Source organism: Ciona intestinalis, unplaced genomic scaffold (genome assembly GCF_000224145.3).
Source record: "Ciona intestinalis unplaced genomic scaffold, KH HT000016.2, whole genome shotgun sequence".
Classification (NCBI taxonomy): Eukaryota; Metazoa; Chordata; class Ascidiacea; order Phlebobranchia; family Cionidae; genus Ciona; species Ciona intestinalis.
In genome coordinates, this window is record NW_004190338.2 from 16,522 (window position 1) to 29,105 (window position 12,584).

General features: G+C 37.9%; 2 protein-coding genes across 3 annotated transcripts in view; both read left to right on the top strand.

Moving 5' to 3' along the window:
* The first annotated feature begins 1,688 nt into the window (after nucleotides 1-1,688).
* On the top strand, nucleotides 1,689-9,968 carry LOC100181240. 2 transcript variants are annotated; one of them, XM_009862634.3, is made up of 15 exons: nucleotides 1,689-1,857; nucleotides 3,173-3,286; nucleotides 3,510-3,633; nucleotides 3,914-4,080; nucleotides 4,695-4,889; nucleotides 5,334-5,440; nucleotides 5,927-6,151; nucleotides 6,210-6,685; nucleotides 6,744-6,955; nucleotides 7,627-7,836; nucleotides 7,910-8,021; nucleotides 8,148-8,312; nucleotides 8,369-8,632; nucleotides 8,952-9,130; nucleotides 9,259-9,968. In XM_009862634.3, exons 1-15 carry the CDS (start codon nucleotides 1,800-1,802, stop codon nucleotides 9,471-9,473), a joined length of 2,823 nt encoding a protein of 940 aa, XP_009860936.1. In that variant the 5' UTR covers nucleotides 1,689-1,799; the 3' UTR covers nucleotides 9,474-9,968. The 2 variants fall into 2 exon arrangements, with proteins under 2 accessions (XP_009860936.1, XP_026693584.1); XM_026837783.1 differs by lacking the exon at nucleotides 1,689-1,857 and adding an exon at nucleotides 2,751-2,802.
* Nucleotides 9,967-12,584, top strand: part of LOC100183585 (fibronectin) — a 7,575-nt gene continuing 4,957 nt past the window's right edge. The window contains exons 1-6 of the mRNA XM_002123738.5: nucleotides 9,967-10,114; nucleotides 10,395-10,439; nucleotides 10,497-10,629; nucleotides 11,420-11,592; nucleotides 11,752-11,931; nucleotides 12,334-12,440. Of these exons, the coding sequence (XP_002123774.3) occupies nucleotides 10,066-10,114; nucleotides 10,395-10,439; nucleotides 10,497-10,629; nucleotides 11,420-11,592; nucleotides 11,752-11,931; nucleotides 12,334-12,440 (687 nt within the window). The 5' untranslated portion in view covers nucleotides 9,967-10,065. The remainder of the gene's footprint in view (nucleotides 10,115-10,394; nucleotides 10,440-10,496; nucleotides 10,630-11,419; nucleotides 11,593-11,751; nucleotides 11,932-12,333; nucleotides 12,441-12,584) is intronic.

Here is a 12,584-nt window from a genome sequence, read left to right on the forward strand (position 1 = left end):
GATATTCCTCCTATATTTTCCAATTATCGTTTTCACATACTTTTGTGTGGGGAGTCATTGGATACTTCTAATATATCGGGTTGTGTATAACTTTAAACATTTCGAAGTGTAATCAATTTAAAATTCTATGATTACATCAAATTAAAACCGATTTTCTGTAAACGTAAAACATGAGTGTGCAAAAACTATTTTTACCCGGAAACACTTGGTGGTCAAACAAGATGGGAAACACTGCTTTAAATACGTTCAAGTTGTTCAACAAAATGGTGTTTGCAATAAGATATCCATAAATGTGTTGTTGATTAGCAAAGGCATCGTGCGCTAACAGTTCGTCGAACTTACTTTTAAACGCAAATTGTTCTATTTTTGGCACTGATGTGTCCACCATCTACGTCACGCGGCTGACGTCACTAATTGGTCGGGTTGTCTTTCACCTGACCGATCTCTTTCCGATGACTGACAGACTGATCGATGTTGCCTTATTTGTGTACTCGAATTGTGGAAAAAGGCCGCGCCTATATGCAACACGAAGCAAAAGGGAAAATTCGTGAACAGCCCATGCTAAATCAGTAGCGCAGGCATTTTCTATATAAGAGGTGTACTGCATCTGGACGTTGCAGTTTGCGGGTAGAAAATCCCAGCAAAACTGCATACACGTATCGCATTGGCCTGAGGGCTTGGACATCTCGTCAGAGCCAGCGGTGAAAATCAGCGCGCGCCCTCTCTGCCTGCTTCTAAAAAAAGAGACATTTCTTCCCGGTGACCGTGTGCAAGTCTCAAGTCGACTTCAGTAAGCAATAGCCAGCGGCAAAGTGACACTTGGTACCTATGCCTGTAAGACAGCGCGTCATCGGTATGACGTCATGATCAGGTTCAAGGTGACGTCACGCATTGTCAGCCAGTCGCGTGGCAAGCTGAATTCGTAGTAAGCAAAGAACTCGAAATTCTCGCGTAAAATTAGCCCCCAAACTGTATAAGCCAGCAATTAGGACTTCGTAACTTATTTACTCAAGAGTCAGTCGTACAATGGTATACGTATTAGAGCTGATTTGTATATTTACGGAACGAAATTTAAAACGGGGATTTTTTTAACGAAATTATGATTTTTTTTACTCAAAATGGCAATTGTCCACCGAATTTTTTACTCTTTTTTAAAATATGTAAATATTATTATCTACAATTCTATATATTGAATGTAAAAGCGACAGGAAATTTAGTAATTAAAACGTGCACCATATACAGCTCGGCCAGTGCCGCCTTGCAATATAAGGATGCATTCGTTTCAGAATCGTGGATTGAGGCTTTGACGAGATACTTACAGCACGATACAGTATTCGTCAGTTAAATAAGTCATACACCATCAACAAACACCAAGAACTGGAATGTCCGGGCCGTAGGCCGCTGCTACAAACACAGAGGTGCAGGATGTGCGGTTTTTAGAAAGAGTGCGAGACAGGGCATGAGCTATGTTAGGTTTGGGAAATTTAAAATAAGGTCGCGCTTTATGAAGAATCAACCTTGTTACTGTTCATTGCAAGCCGCAGGGCAAACCGACGCTTGCGATTACCGCTAATTATTAGCAACAGCGTAAACTAGATAACATATACACACTTGACGAGTTTTCGAGTTTTAAGGTTTTGGCAAAGTAATGTAATATTGCACGGTACAAATATAACTTTTCTTAACAGATAAGATTTCTTACAGTTGTTTATTTGGATCAATAGATAAAATATTTCCATTTCTTCGAACAAAATTGTTATTTCCTTTGCAAATTGGAAACGGGATTTATATTCATCAAGATGTCCGCATCTATTCAGAGTGCCGAAATACGACGAGGAATTTTCATATTGCTGGCTGGTAAGTGCACCCTGCATGATGATGCGCTGGCAATACGAAAGACAAATGTGTCACGTCGCTAAAGGAAGTAATCTGACCAGAGTCCATCGCGTTGGCCGTGGGCCAGAAATTAATATTGTTTTGTAATTGCTACACTTGATTACCCGCACGTCCCGTAATTATTCCATGATTATTACGTCATAATTATCGCATCGCGTATCGCAATGACGTCAATGATCTTATTTTGGGAGCCGAGCGCTCGGAAAGAAGCGATCGTACACAATATCTTGACGATTAGAGTTCACCGTAAAAGTGAGTCAGGCAATTTGAGACTCATTTGCCTCGCCGCTAGTCAGAGGTAGGTCAGTTGCAAAAGCAGCAGATTTCAACGGTTATACATTTTATGTGGACTGGTAGTTAGCGTAAATTTATTAACGGTGAGAATTTGTTAAGCTTCGTAAATTTTTAAATTTTGTGTAATTTAGAAAATAAAATAAATTTATAACTTTACGTATAATTTATCAAAGCATATACTTTATCCAAATATTTATGCGTAAAAACCTGTATGCGCAAAAAAGAAGACCGACGCGGAATTTTCCCATATTTTTCTGCGGAAAAATTATACAAATATGTAAACTTTAACTTGAAGTGAACGCCAAACCGTGTATTTGCTTATCGTAGCTTAAAACAGAGGTTAAACTCTCTTAATGAAAACTGATAAATTTTTGAGGCGTAGGAGCAGGAAATAAACCTCAAAGCTGCAAAACTGAAAATAAATAATCGCAGATCCAAGATTAGGAATTACTCGTTGGTTTGTACTTTAAATAAACGCACGATGAGCGTAATTATTGGGAGGAGTGACTATACCACGCTATTGAGAAACGGCTAATTTTTTTAATTTTCTTAGCTTTTTTGACCGAAATGAAAGTATGTGGTTGAAATTTAAATATAGGCTTTTATTTCGAGGTAACTTTAAAGTATTTATAAGATTATTGGAATGAAAGTAAATTACGTTTATACCGTTCAACTTTATATGAATCCTTAATTCCCCATTAATAGATTATTACAACATTGTAAAGCCCGCTTTTAAACCTTTTTTTGCTAAACAGTAAAGAAAATTACTACATTACGGAAATAAATATTTAAACTTGTCCTACCAGCAGAAATAAATTTAACTGCGCTGGACAATACAAATAATATAGATGTTGGGACCTTTTATAAACCATTGAGTTGACAATTTTGAAACAATTACTTTACATAAGGGCGACGTTTATAACAATTAGACTACGTTCGTAGCACAATTAAAGCATATTTGCAAATGTTTGTTTATATACAGCTATCAACTTAGCATATGCACAAGCGTCCACGGATCCACCAGCAACCACTACAACAACGGTAGCACAATCTGCTGATGAGCCTCAATTTGAACGAAACCCTATTTTCCAAATATGTAAGTAAAAAAAATACGGCTAAAGAAATTAAAACAATGAATTACGGAAATTGTGTGCTGGTATTACCCAATCATCCCACAGAATGATTTCACTTTTTATTGTGCACTGTATTGCCGGAAAAACTATCCATATTTTTGTTTATTTTTTTGGCCAATAAAATTGTCATTTTTCTTAACATGCTGCGTGATTAATGTGTCTAATCCTTGCCATTATTTATTTCAGCACACGTCATCCTCCCTCCGGAAAACATAGTAGCCGGAGGTTTTGAGCTCGATCCCGGGCTAGCTTATGTAACTTGGCAGGGTCAGGCCTTAAACTCCACCAGCTACAGAGTGAAGATTTACCGGTAACTTAAACATCATATTTTAAAGCTACTTTCGCTTGGTATATTTAAAAAACACAATCGCCTATACAGGTAACATACGAAACCATTGAAACGGGCACGATGTGTTTAATATGAAATATCTAAATTATAGCGACACCCATTGCTCTATTTCGAGAATGCTATAATTTAATATCAGTGAAGTCGTATTTGAATCTATACAAATGAAACATTCACCGTTTCCAGCAAAAGCAGATCTGTTTTTACCACAATTTTAATTTCTAACATTTGAATTTATTTTTAGGCAAAATAGACATGCACTCGTAGCACAACAAGTGACGGTTGCAAATATCGTGTTCTTTGAGAACTTAACCCCAGGTGTAAGATACCATGCGACTGTTACAACACTGGTTAGGTCGCCAAGTGGTGCAGAACTGGTGGGGAGAGAAAGTCGTCGTGTGAACTTTATCCGTAAGTTAAATTCAATATTGTTGGTTGGGGTAAGATGGTTCATGTTTTTATTCTTTTTTTTATCGCCCCCTTTGGTTCGTGATCAAATATTATTTATAGAATTATATAACCGTATCATCACGACTTTTAAAGATCATTGTAAATTGTTAAAACACGATTTGAAATATGGGATAATGGGCAGTAACACTATTCAACTTATCACACAGTGCTATACTTGAATGTATTTATAGAAATTGTACATTTTGCGTAAATTCCATATTTTTGATTTATTACTTTCAACATGTACTGTAGAGCAGCGGCATATTGTATAGTAGAGTGGGGGAAGATGAGACACTTTTTCATTTTATTTTCTTATACCATTTGGTAGTTTAGACAAAGAACGTTTAAAAAAATATGAAACCGTATCGTCGCGACTCCTAAAGAACGTCGTAATTGTTCAAAACACGATTAGTATATTTAGATATTATGTGATAAACGTGTCCCATCTTCCCACACCCTACTATAACCTATTTTACTCTACAGCACTTATAACTGTATTAATGCATTTTGCCAAAATGTGCATAAAGATATATTTCTAACCATATGCTTTATTTTAACCATGTTGGATCCCACAGTTAAAGGCAACCCTACTGAATGTACAAGCCCGCAAGTATATAGCGAAAGATGCGACGCTCACTGTGTACGAACATGTGTGTCTCCTATCCCCGCTTGTGACAGATCATGTAGACCAGGTTGCGCTTGCCCAAGAAGCAACCCTATTTGGCACGATAACGATTGTATTAAGCTAAAGGAATGTCCACCACATGAAGGTAATCTAACAATGGCTGGTTTTTAATCTAAAAACACTACATATAAACCATTAAAAAAACACTATGTTAACTGAAGCAGTCTATAAAATAGCTTCGAAAGCTCTGTTATGGAGTCGACTATTGGGGTAGGATGTTCAACCCTTTCATTCACTTTTATCGTCCAATTTGGTAGTACGCAATAACTATTTACAGAAGTATATAACCTTATCACCAGAACTGTAAATGAAGGCTGTTAAATTCAACAGCAGCATGATAAGAAAATATATTATGGGTTAACTGGTATCAACTTACCCCACTCTTTATTCAATGAACTCATGCAAAACCAAATTTATTTTACTGCTTACATGTACACAACTAATAGACTTGTAGTTTCGTTGTCACAGAGAAAGAATAATCTGGCGAGTACGATTTGGTCATTATAATAACTTCTTCACTGTATTGCAGTTACTGTGGTCACTCGTAAACCAAGCGGCCTTTTAGTTCAGTTTCACGAGGCGGGGTCGATGTTAAAGTGGGATAGAGTGGTCGGTGCATCTAGATACAAAGTCACGGTAAGATGTTTTGCTGTATGTTTTGACCGAATGTCTAAACTAAACTATCAACTTTAACCGTGTTTTATGTTTATCTGTTTTAAAACTGCGCTAAAATGGTAGATATCTGTATTTCGTTAGCCCACAATAAACGTTTAAATATATTCGAAGTTCGGCAGTGTCGTCATTGCCAGCGTTAAGCGTCATTTGGGCAAGCAAGACACTTAACGATGATTGGTCCAACTCAGTGATCGCTTTTAGATTGACCATATAGCATCCGCCCAACAAAATAATCAACCAAAAAGTTGAACGCGTGGTAACTTGTAAGTGAGCACGAGGTGTTTGAAACAGAACACCCGTTGCCCGACATACGAAAATAAATAAACATTCACATAAATAGTATTCATATATTACGCAATGGGTTTACATATAAGAGTTATCAGAGTCTAATATACATTTTAAACGTAAGGGGTAATTATAATAACTGTATTACTCATTACTGTATAGGTAAGACTAAACAGAGACCGAAGTGTGGTCGCACAGCAACAAGATGTAGACATTCCACTGGCATTTCTACCGAACCTAACCCCGGGTACCGAATACTTCTTCGCAGTTGCCGCCATTTTCCCATACTCGGCCGAAGGCCTGGACTCGATCGAAGTAGAGAATATTGCCTTTGTAAATATTACACAGAATGGATTCTCAGTAACTTGGGACGAAACCTCTGACGATGTAAGTCTAGTAGTTCACGTATTTTATTCAACTTTACAAACGATTGTATTTCCTATAGTTTTACGATGTTGGATTGTTCGGGTTCGGTGGTTCCTCCCTTCTTTACGACATGCTCAATTTTGAAAAAGCGTCCGTCCAATTTGAAGAGCTTCCTTCAGACACAACTTTCTATGTTTCTGTTGTGAAATCTGAAATCCCAAGAACCCGCCCACCACATTACACAAATCTTCACGAAGTTCGAACCCTGGTTGGAGGTGCCTCCGCTGACTACTTCTACGGAGCAACCATAGTTGCCGAATTCATCCAAACTACAACAGAACCAATGGCTACTCCACCAATGCCCACAACAACACTAGGCATGGTAGCGGACCAAACAGAACGTAACCCGTCCACAACACCCCAAACAACTACAACAACAATACATAACACAGTATATCCGGAACCATATCCAGAACCAACAGCAGGACCAAGCACAACCTATCCAAAACCCGAACCAACAGTATCCAACCAAGACACATCAGCTTCACTTACAACGTTAGTAACTCAGTACCCAAAACTTTCATCATAAAACCCTCACACATATATTACTTAGATGTCAGCAGCAATATCAAAGCGCCCTCCGATTGAGAGAAGACTTTCCCGATATATACATACAACTTCCCCAATGCGACATACACGGAGCATTCCTCACGACAGCTTGTCGCAACTTTGAAGTATGTTGGTGCGTCAACCCTCTTACGGGCGAACAAGTAATGGGAACTGAGTTTTCAACAGGGGGAGTACTTTCATTGAACTGTGACAGAGGTAACTTGTAAATTTTATCAATCCAACACTTGTTTCATTTTTTGTCGATTAGATAATAATAAATGTAAGAATTCTATTTTTTTTCTTTTTTGGAATTTTGGTTTTTAAATAGGTGTAGGTTTTACTGTAGGGACCTTAGTAGGCGCTTACCTATTCTAAGCTTCTAAGTAACTTATATCACAGAAAAGAAAATGTAAAAAAATGGTTGTTTTTATAGCAAGGCTGGTCTTGGTTTTATCTCGGGTTTGACTGTGCGTGCTATGCTTCAGAGAATAAGTTTAAAAATGTTAAATTTTCTTTGCCCCAACATGTATTACCAAGGCGTTTCTTTGTAATATCATAAATAAGCTCAAGTTAAGAAATACTATAGAATATACTTAGAAAATAAGAATATGAGGAAACGTTTAAATTTTTGCAGTTACTCCTACTATATATATATATATATTAGGTTGGGGTAAATGGTCGTTATTTACCCTATTATGTTTTATCGTTCCATATGATAGTGAAGAAAGAATATCTACTCGTTTATATGTATAACCGGATCCTCACGACTCTAAAAGGGCGTTGTGAACTGTCAAAAGCACGAATAGGAAACAGGCATATTATTTAGTGTCGGTTTCCCTTTCACTTATTTTAACTTTAAGTTATCACCTTTTATGAATTTTAAATAGTTGGACAGCTTGCTGGACCACCAACAATGTTGTCAGCAAGTGAAATAGGAAGTACCTCTGCCACGCTGATGTGGGAATCGAACTCAGAACGTGCGGGTTACATCGGAGATATTTTTCAAGGCACCACCCATATTCGTAGTGTACATTCTACATCTCAATCTACTATGAGGATACAAAATCTTCAGCCAGAAACAGAGTACATGGTTTGGGGTAAGTGTTTGTTAGGCTACTAGCCAGAGTTGTTTACTTTGGAAATACAAAATAAACGATTTTTTCTTTATAGTGTCCGGAGTCAGTGAAATCGGCTGGACAACCGTTAAAACCGAAGTCGTATTTACAACAGCCGGACTGAGTGCACCAGAAGACGTTTTCGTCGTGCAAAACCAAAACAACAGGTAAGGAGTGTATATATAATACGCTTTTTTTGCGCAGGTATGGTCCTACACTGATAAGCGGCTTGGGACATGAGTTGACACCCCATGAATAACACGTCACAGATTTTCATTATTCTTTTGTTACAGTCTAACTGTCCAGTGGGCGTCTAACTCTGAAGGTATATTACATAACCTACAACTCCTGAACACGACATCACAGGTGGTATTGCGACAAGTAACGACCGATGCCGGGACAAACCAATACACGTTTTATGGCCTACAAAAATTCCATTCTTACACGGTCAAAATAAGGTATACCTCGAATATTAACTTGCAGACGGCCGGAAAAAAAACATTTATTTCAACAGGGCTGCCGTAGAGAGTTCTAATGGTACAATGTTGAGTAGTCCTGTTGAAGTGTCTGCCACAGTACTCTGCACCCTCCGTCCCGTAGATATCATTTTCCTCTTCGATATCTCTAGCAACGGCCAAAACGGGAAGTTGGAAAAGGCAAAAGAGTTGGCAGTCAATGTTATTCGAGCTCTGTCGCCTCCCAGTCAAAGGGAGCAAACCACAAGAGTATCTGCAATCAAATACACTCGATGGACTCGATTCGTTTTTCCATTTGACAGGTATATTTATATAATAGGGGCGGGGGAGTAGATGGGATACCTTTAGCACATATTGTTCTAATTATATCCTGATGATGTTTAAAACAATTAACAACGGTATATGGGAGTTGTGTAAATACGATTTTATTATTTTTTAACGTGCTTTGTTTACTATCAAATAAGGCGACAAAAAGAAAAGTTCTTCTTTCTTCCCCCACCCTACCATATGTAATGTTACCATATGTAATCTTAAGTAGGCATGCCAGAAAGTCTGATCGAGACCAGAGCCGACCCATTACCCCTAAAGCTAATGATATACTCGAACTTTTTTATTGCACAGATATAACAACACAGAAGATGCTGTAACAAAACTTCTAGAGTTGCAATCGTCCAACAACCCTGTACTTAACACAGGACACATGTTGAAAGTTGTACACCGAGAACTCTATGGTCGAACGACTAGGATCGGATACCGACCGAGAGAAAATGCTCTAAGCGTTATTGTGCATTTCGCTGGACGTAAGTTATATGCTCCGCTTCGTTTCGTGTTTGTTGACCTAAATCTCAGTTCCCCCGACGTGTTACGCTAAAAGATCTCACCCACGTGGAGTAGAATAAAACTTACATGAAACTTGTTTATACTGCAGGAAGATCCATGGGACCCGTAACCAGACCAGCTTCATGGCTAAAACAGTCAGCAAACGGCGTTATAGCCATTGGAGTGGAAGGACATTCATACCCGCCCGAACTAAACGAGATAGCTACCAGTGAGGATTCGAAGCTGACATCTCCTAGCTACAACGCCTTGCCAAGCCTGCTTACAAGCGTTTTACGTGCAATCTGCAAATTCCAAACCATGTAGACTGTACATGCTGGCTTAAACACTATACAGTTAAAATATCTGTGGCCGCAACAATGACCATCGAAAAGACACCAAAGCCTAATCAAGACTTTTAAACGAAAACGTAGTAGGGTGGGGCAAGACGAGACACCTTTACATTCTTTATTTGTTTTTGCATACTACCAAATAGGAAGAAAAAATATAATGAAAGTGTGTCCCATCTCCCCCCACCCTAAAACACAACTTATATTTTGCGCTTTTGCTGCGAAACATTCTGTAAAAACACTAATACTTTATAGTTACAGCTGTACCAAACTTACCGAAACGTTCTAACATTCTAATGACCATTTATTCTCAGTTTTATGATTTTAAGTTATATTAATAATTTTCCGTATACTTGTTATTGCCGGTTGTTTTTTGTTTGATTTAACATGTGTTCCATACTGTGTTTAAAGCTTATAATTGCTTTATTAACAATATCTTTTCTGTGCCTTATAGCTTCACTTTTCCATGCAGGTGTAAGTGATTAGGCGAAAAATAATTTAACCTGTACATAAAACTTGGGAGACTTTTAAAAAAAGAAACACACAAGCGAAAAACCACAACCCCCAAAATGAGATCTGCCTTGTTTTGGGCCAAAGCTCTGTTGCTACTACAACTTGGTGAGTACGTTTAGCAATTCCTATTATTTTACATTACCGTGTTGACAATAGGGTTTGTAAACGCGCGTAAACAGTAATATTTTGGCAAGTAGGCCTACTGTAATGTTCTTGCGATATTCTCACTTTACGACTATTTATATTATTTTTGTTATATTTTTTAAATACAAAATATCGCCTTTGTTATTGCATTTGCAATCGTCGAAGCAAAGAATTATTCCAACTTTATATAGCTAAAAACGTTGTACTGTAGTTCTTAATCCTTAAATGCTATGCGTTGCAGGGTTTCTTCAAACGATAGCACAGTCTACCCGCGGCATACAAGAGTGTAAGTAAATTGTAAAGCTGACTTTTGGTTGATTATTTTATACCAGTTTCTTTGCAGCTCGGTTTCTTCGGCCGCCCACAAAACCCTATTTAAATCGTCAGGCTGGTCTTCTCAAAGGTGGGGAGACCTTTTACCCCATTGTATGGACTCCTCCACCTAACAGTCATAACTTTACCGTTCGTTTATATTTGTAAGTACACACACAACAATTTAATTTCATATAATGTGTTATGTGCTGAAGTTGTACCGTTTTTAACCCTACCACATAACCGTTTTCCCCAAAAGAGCGTTGTAAGTTGTTAAAAACGCGATTATAAAACAGGGGATATGATTTGCTAGCGGAATGAATGAATGAATGAATGAATGAATGAATGAATGAATGAATGAATGAATGAATGAATGAATGAATGAATGAATGAATGAATGAATGAATCAATGAATGAATCAATGAATGAATGAATCAATGAATGAATGAATGAATCAATGAATGAATGAACGAACGAACGAACGAACGAACGAACGAACGAACGAACGAACGAACGAACGAACGAACGAACGAACGAACGAACGAACGAACGAACGAACGAACGAACGAACGAACGAACGAACGAACGAACGAATGAATGAATGAATGAATGAATGAATGAATGAATGAATGAATGAATCAATGAATGAATCAATAAATGAATGAATCAATGAATGAATGAATGAATCAATGAATGAATGAACGAACGAACGAACGAACGAACGAACGAACGAACGAACGAACGAACGAACGAACGAACGAACGAACGAACGAACGAACGAACGAACGAACGAACGAACGAACGAATAAATGAATGAATAAATGAATGAATGAATGAATAAATGAATGAATGAATGAATGAATGAATATAACTTACTTTATCTTCGCGTGGTATCCAAGGCACAGATGAGGTAGCTCGCAATTTGTTTGTTTATTTTCAATTTAATTTTTGCAGGAATGAAACCAACGTACTATTGCGTACGATCCATAACAAATATTTCCCACTCCACAACTTTACCAACCTCGTAGTGGGAGAACATTACAGAACTACTGTCAGTACAATTGGAAGAGACCAATCTGGACACTTGTATGAAAGCGCGGAAAGTCCGAGCTATATTTTCTACATGAGTGAGTATGTGTTTTCGCACGTCGGGTTTTGATTAAATAAGCAAACGAACAAGTGAGTGAATCATCATGTGCAGTACCATGTAACAAAATTTCGTCAAATTAGATAAACAATCTTTCAAGCAAAATCGTGCCCATTTTTTAACCCGTGTTAATCCTTAGAGGAGGCATGTGGGAACGGAAGTGTTTGGAATCGATGCATTGCTCACTGTACTGCAACATGCGAGAACCCAACTCCTGTTTGCGACAGAAGTTGCACACCTGGTTGCGTCTGCCTCCCTCCTGCTGGTATACTGAATCATGGGATATGCATTCCACAAGTCATATGCCCAACACCGTTAGGTAATAAAGTAAATATCGATATTCTTAATTCCGTGAATTTATGTATCATAGTTATAGGGCAATCATGGCCTACTCAATACATTGAATCAATGTAGGTAATTTGCCAACTCGGGCTGAAGTCCCCAGGTTCCTTGGCATCCCTTCCCCATTGGACCTCGCCCTAAATCAATTATAAATTGCAGGGTGGGGAAGATGGGACACCTTTGGTACATAATATCCAAACATCCTGACCGTGTTTTAAACAATTAACAAGAGTCTATGAAAGTCGTTTTATAATTCTTTAAATTTTCTTTACTTGTACTATCAAATGAAAAGAGAAAATAGGATGAAAAAGTGTCCCATCTTTCCCCACACCACTATATAGCATGTTATACGCCTTAAAAACAATCACTCTTACTGCAGCCATATTTCGTCCAAAGAACATCAATGTAAGTCCTGCGCCAGATAACACCGACTCCGTATGGATTAATTGGGATCCAGTACCGAATGCATCCAGCTACCTTGTTTTGGTAAGTATAAAATACTTTATTTTCTGCCCTGATTGTGAAAAAAAAATTTTAAAAATGAATAGATAAATGAATAATAATTCAGTGTGTGTCTGACCCTTTTAGTCCTCGGGCAATTACTGAAGTTGAATGAACAAATGAATGAAT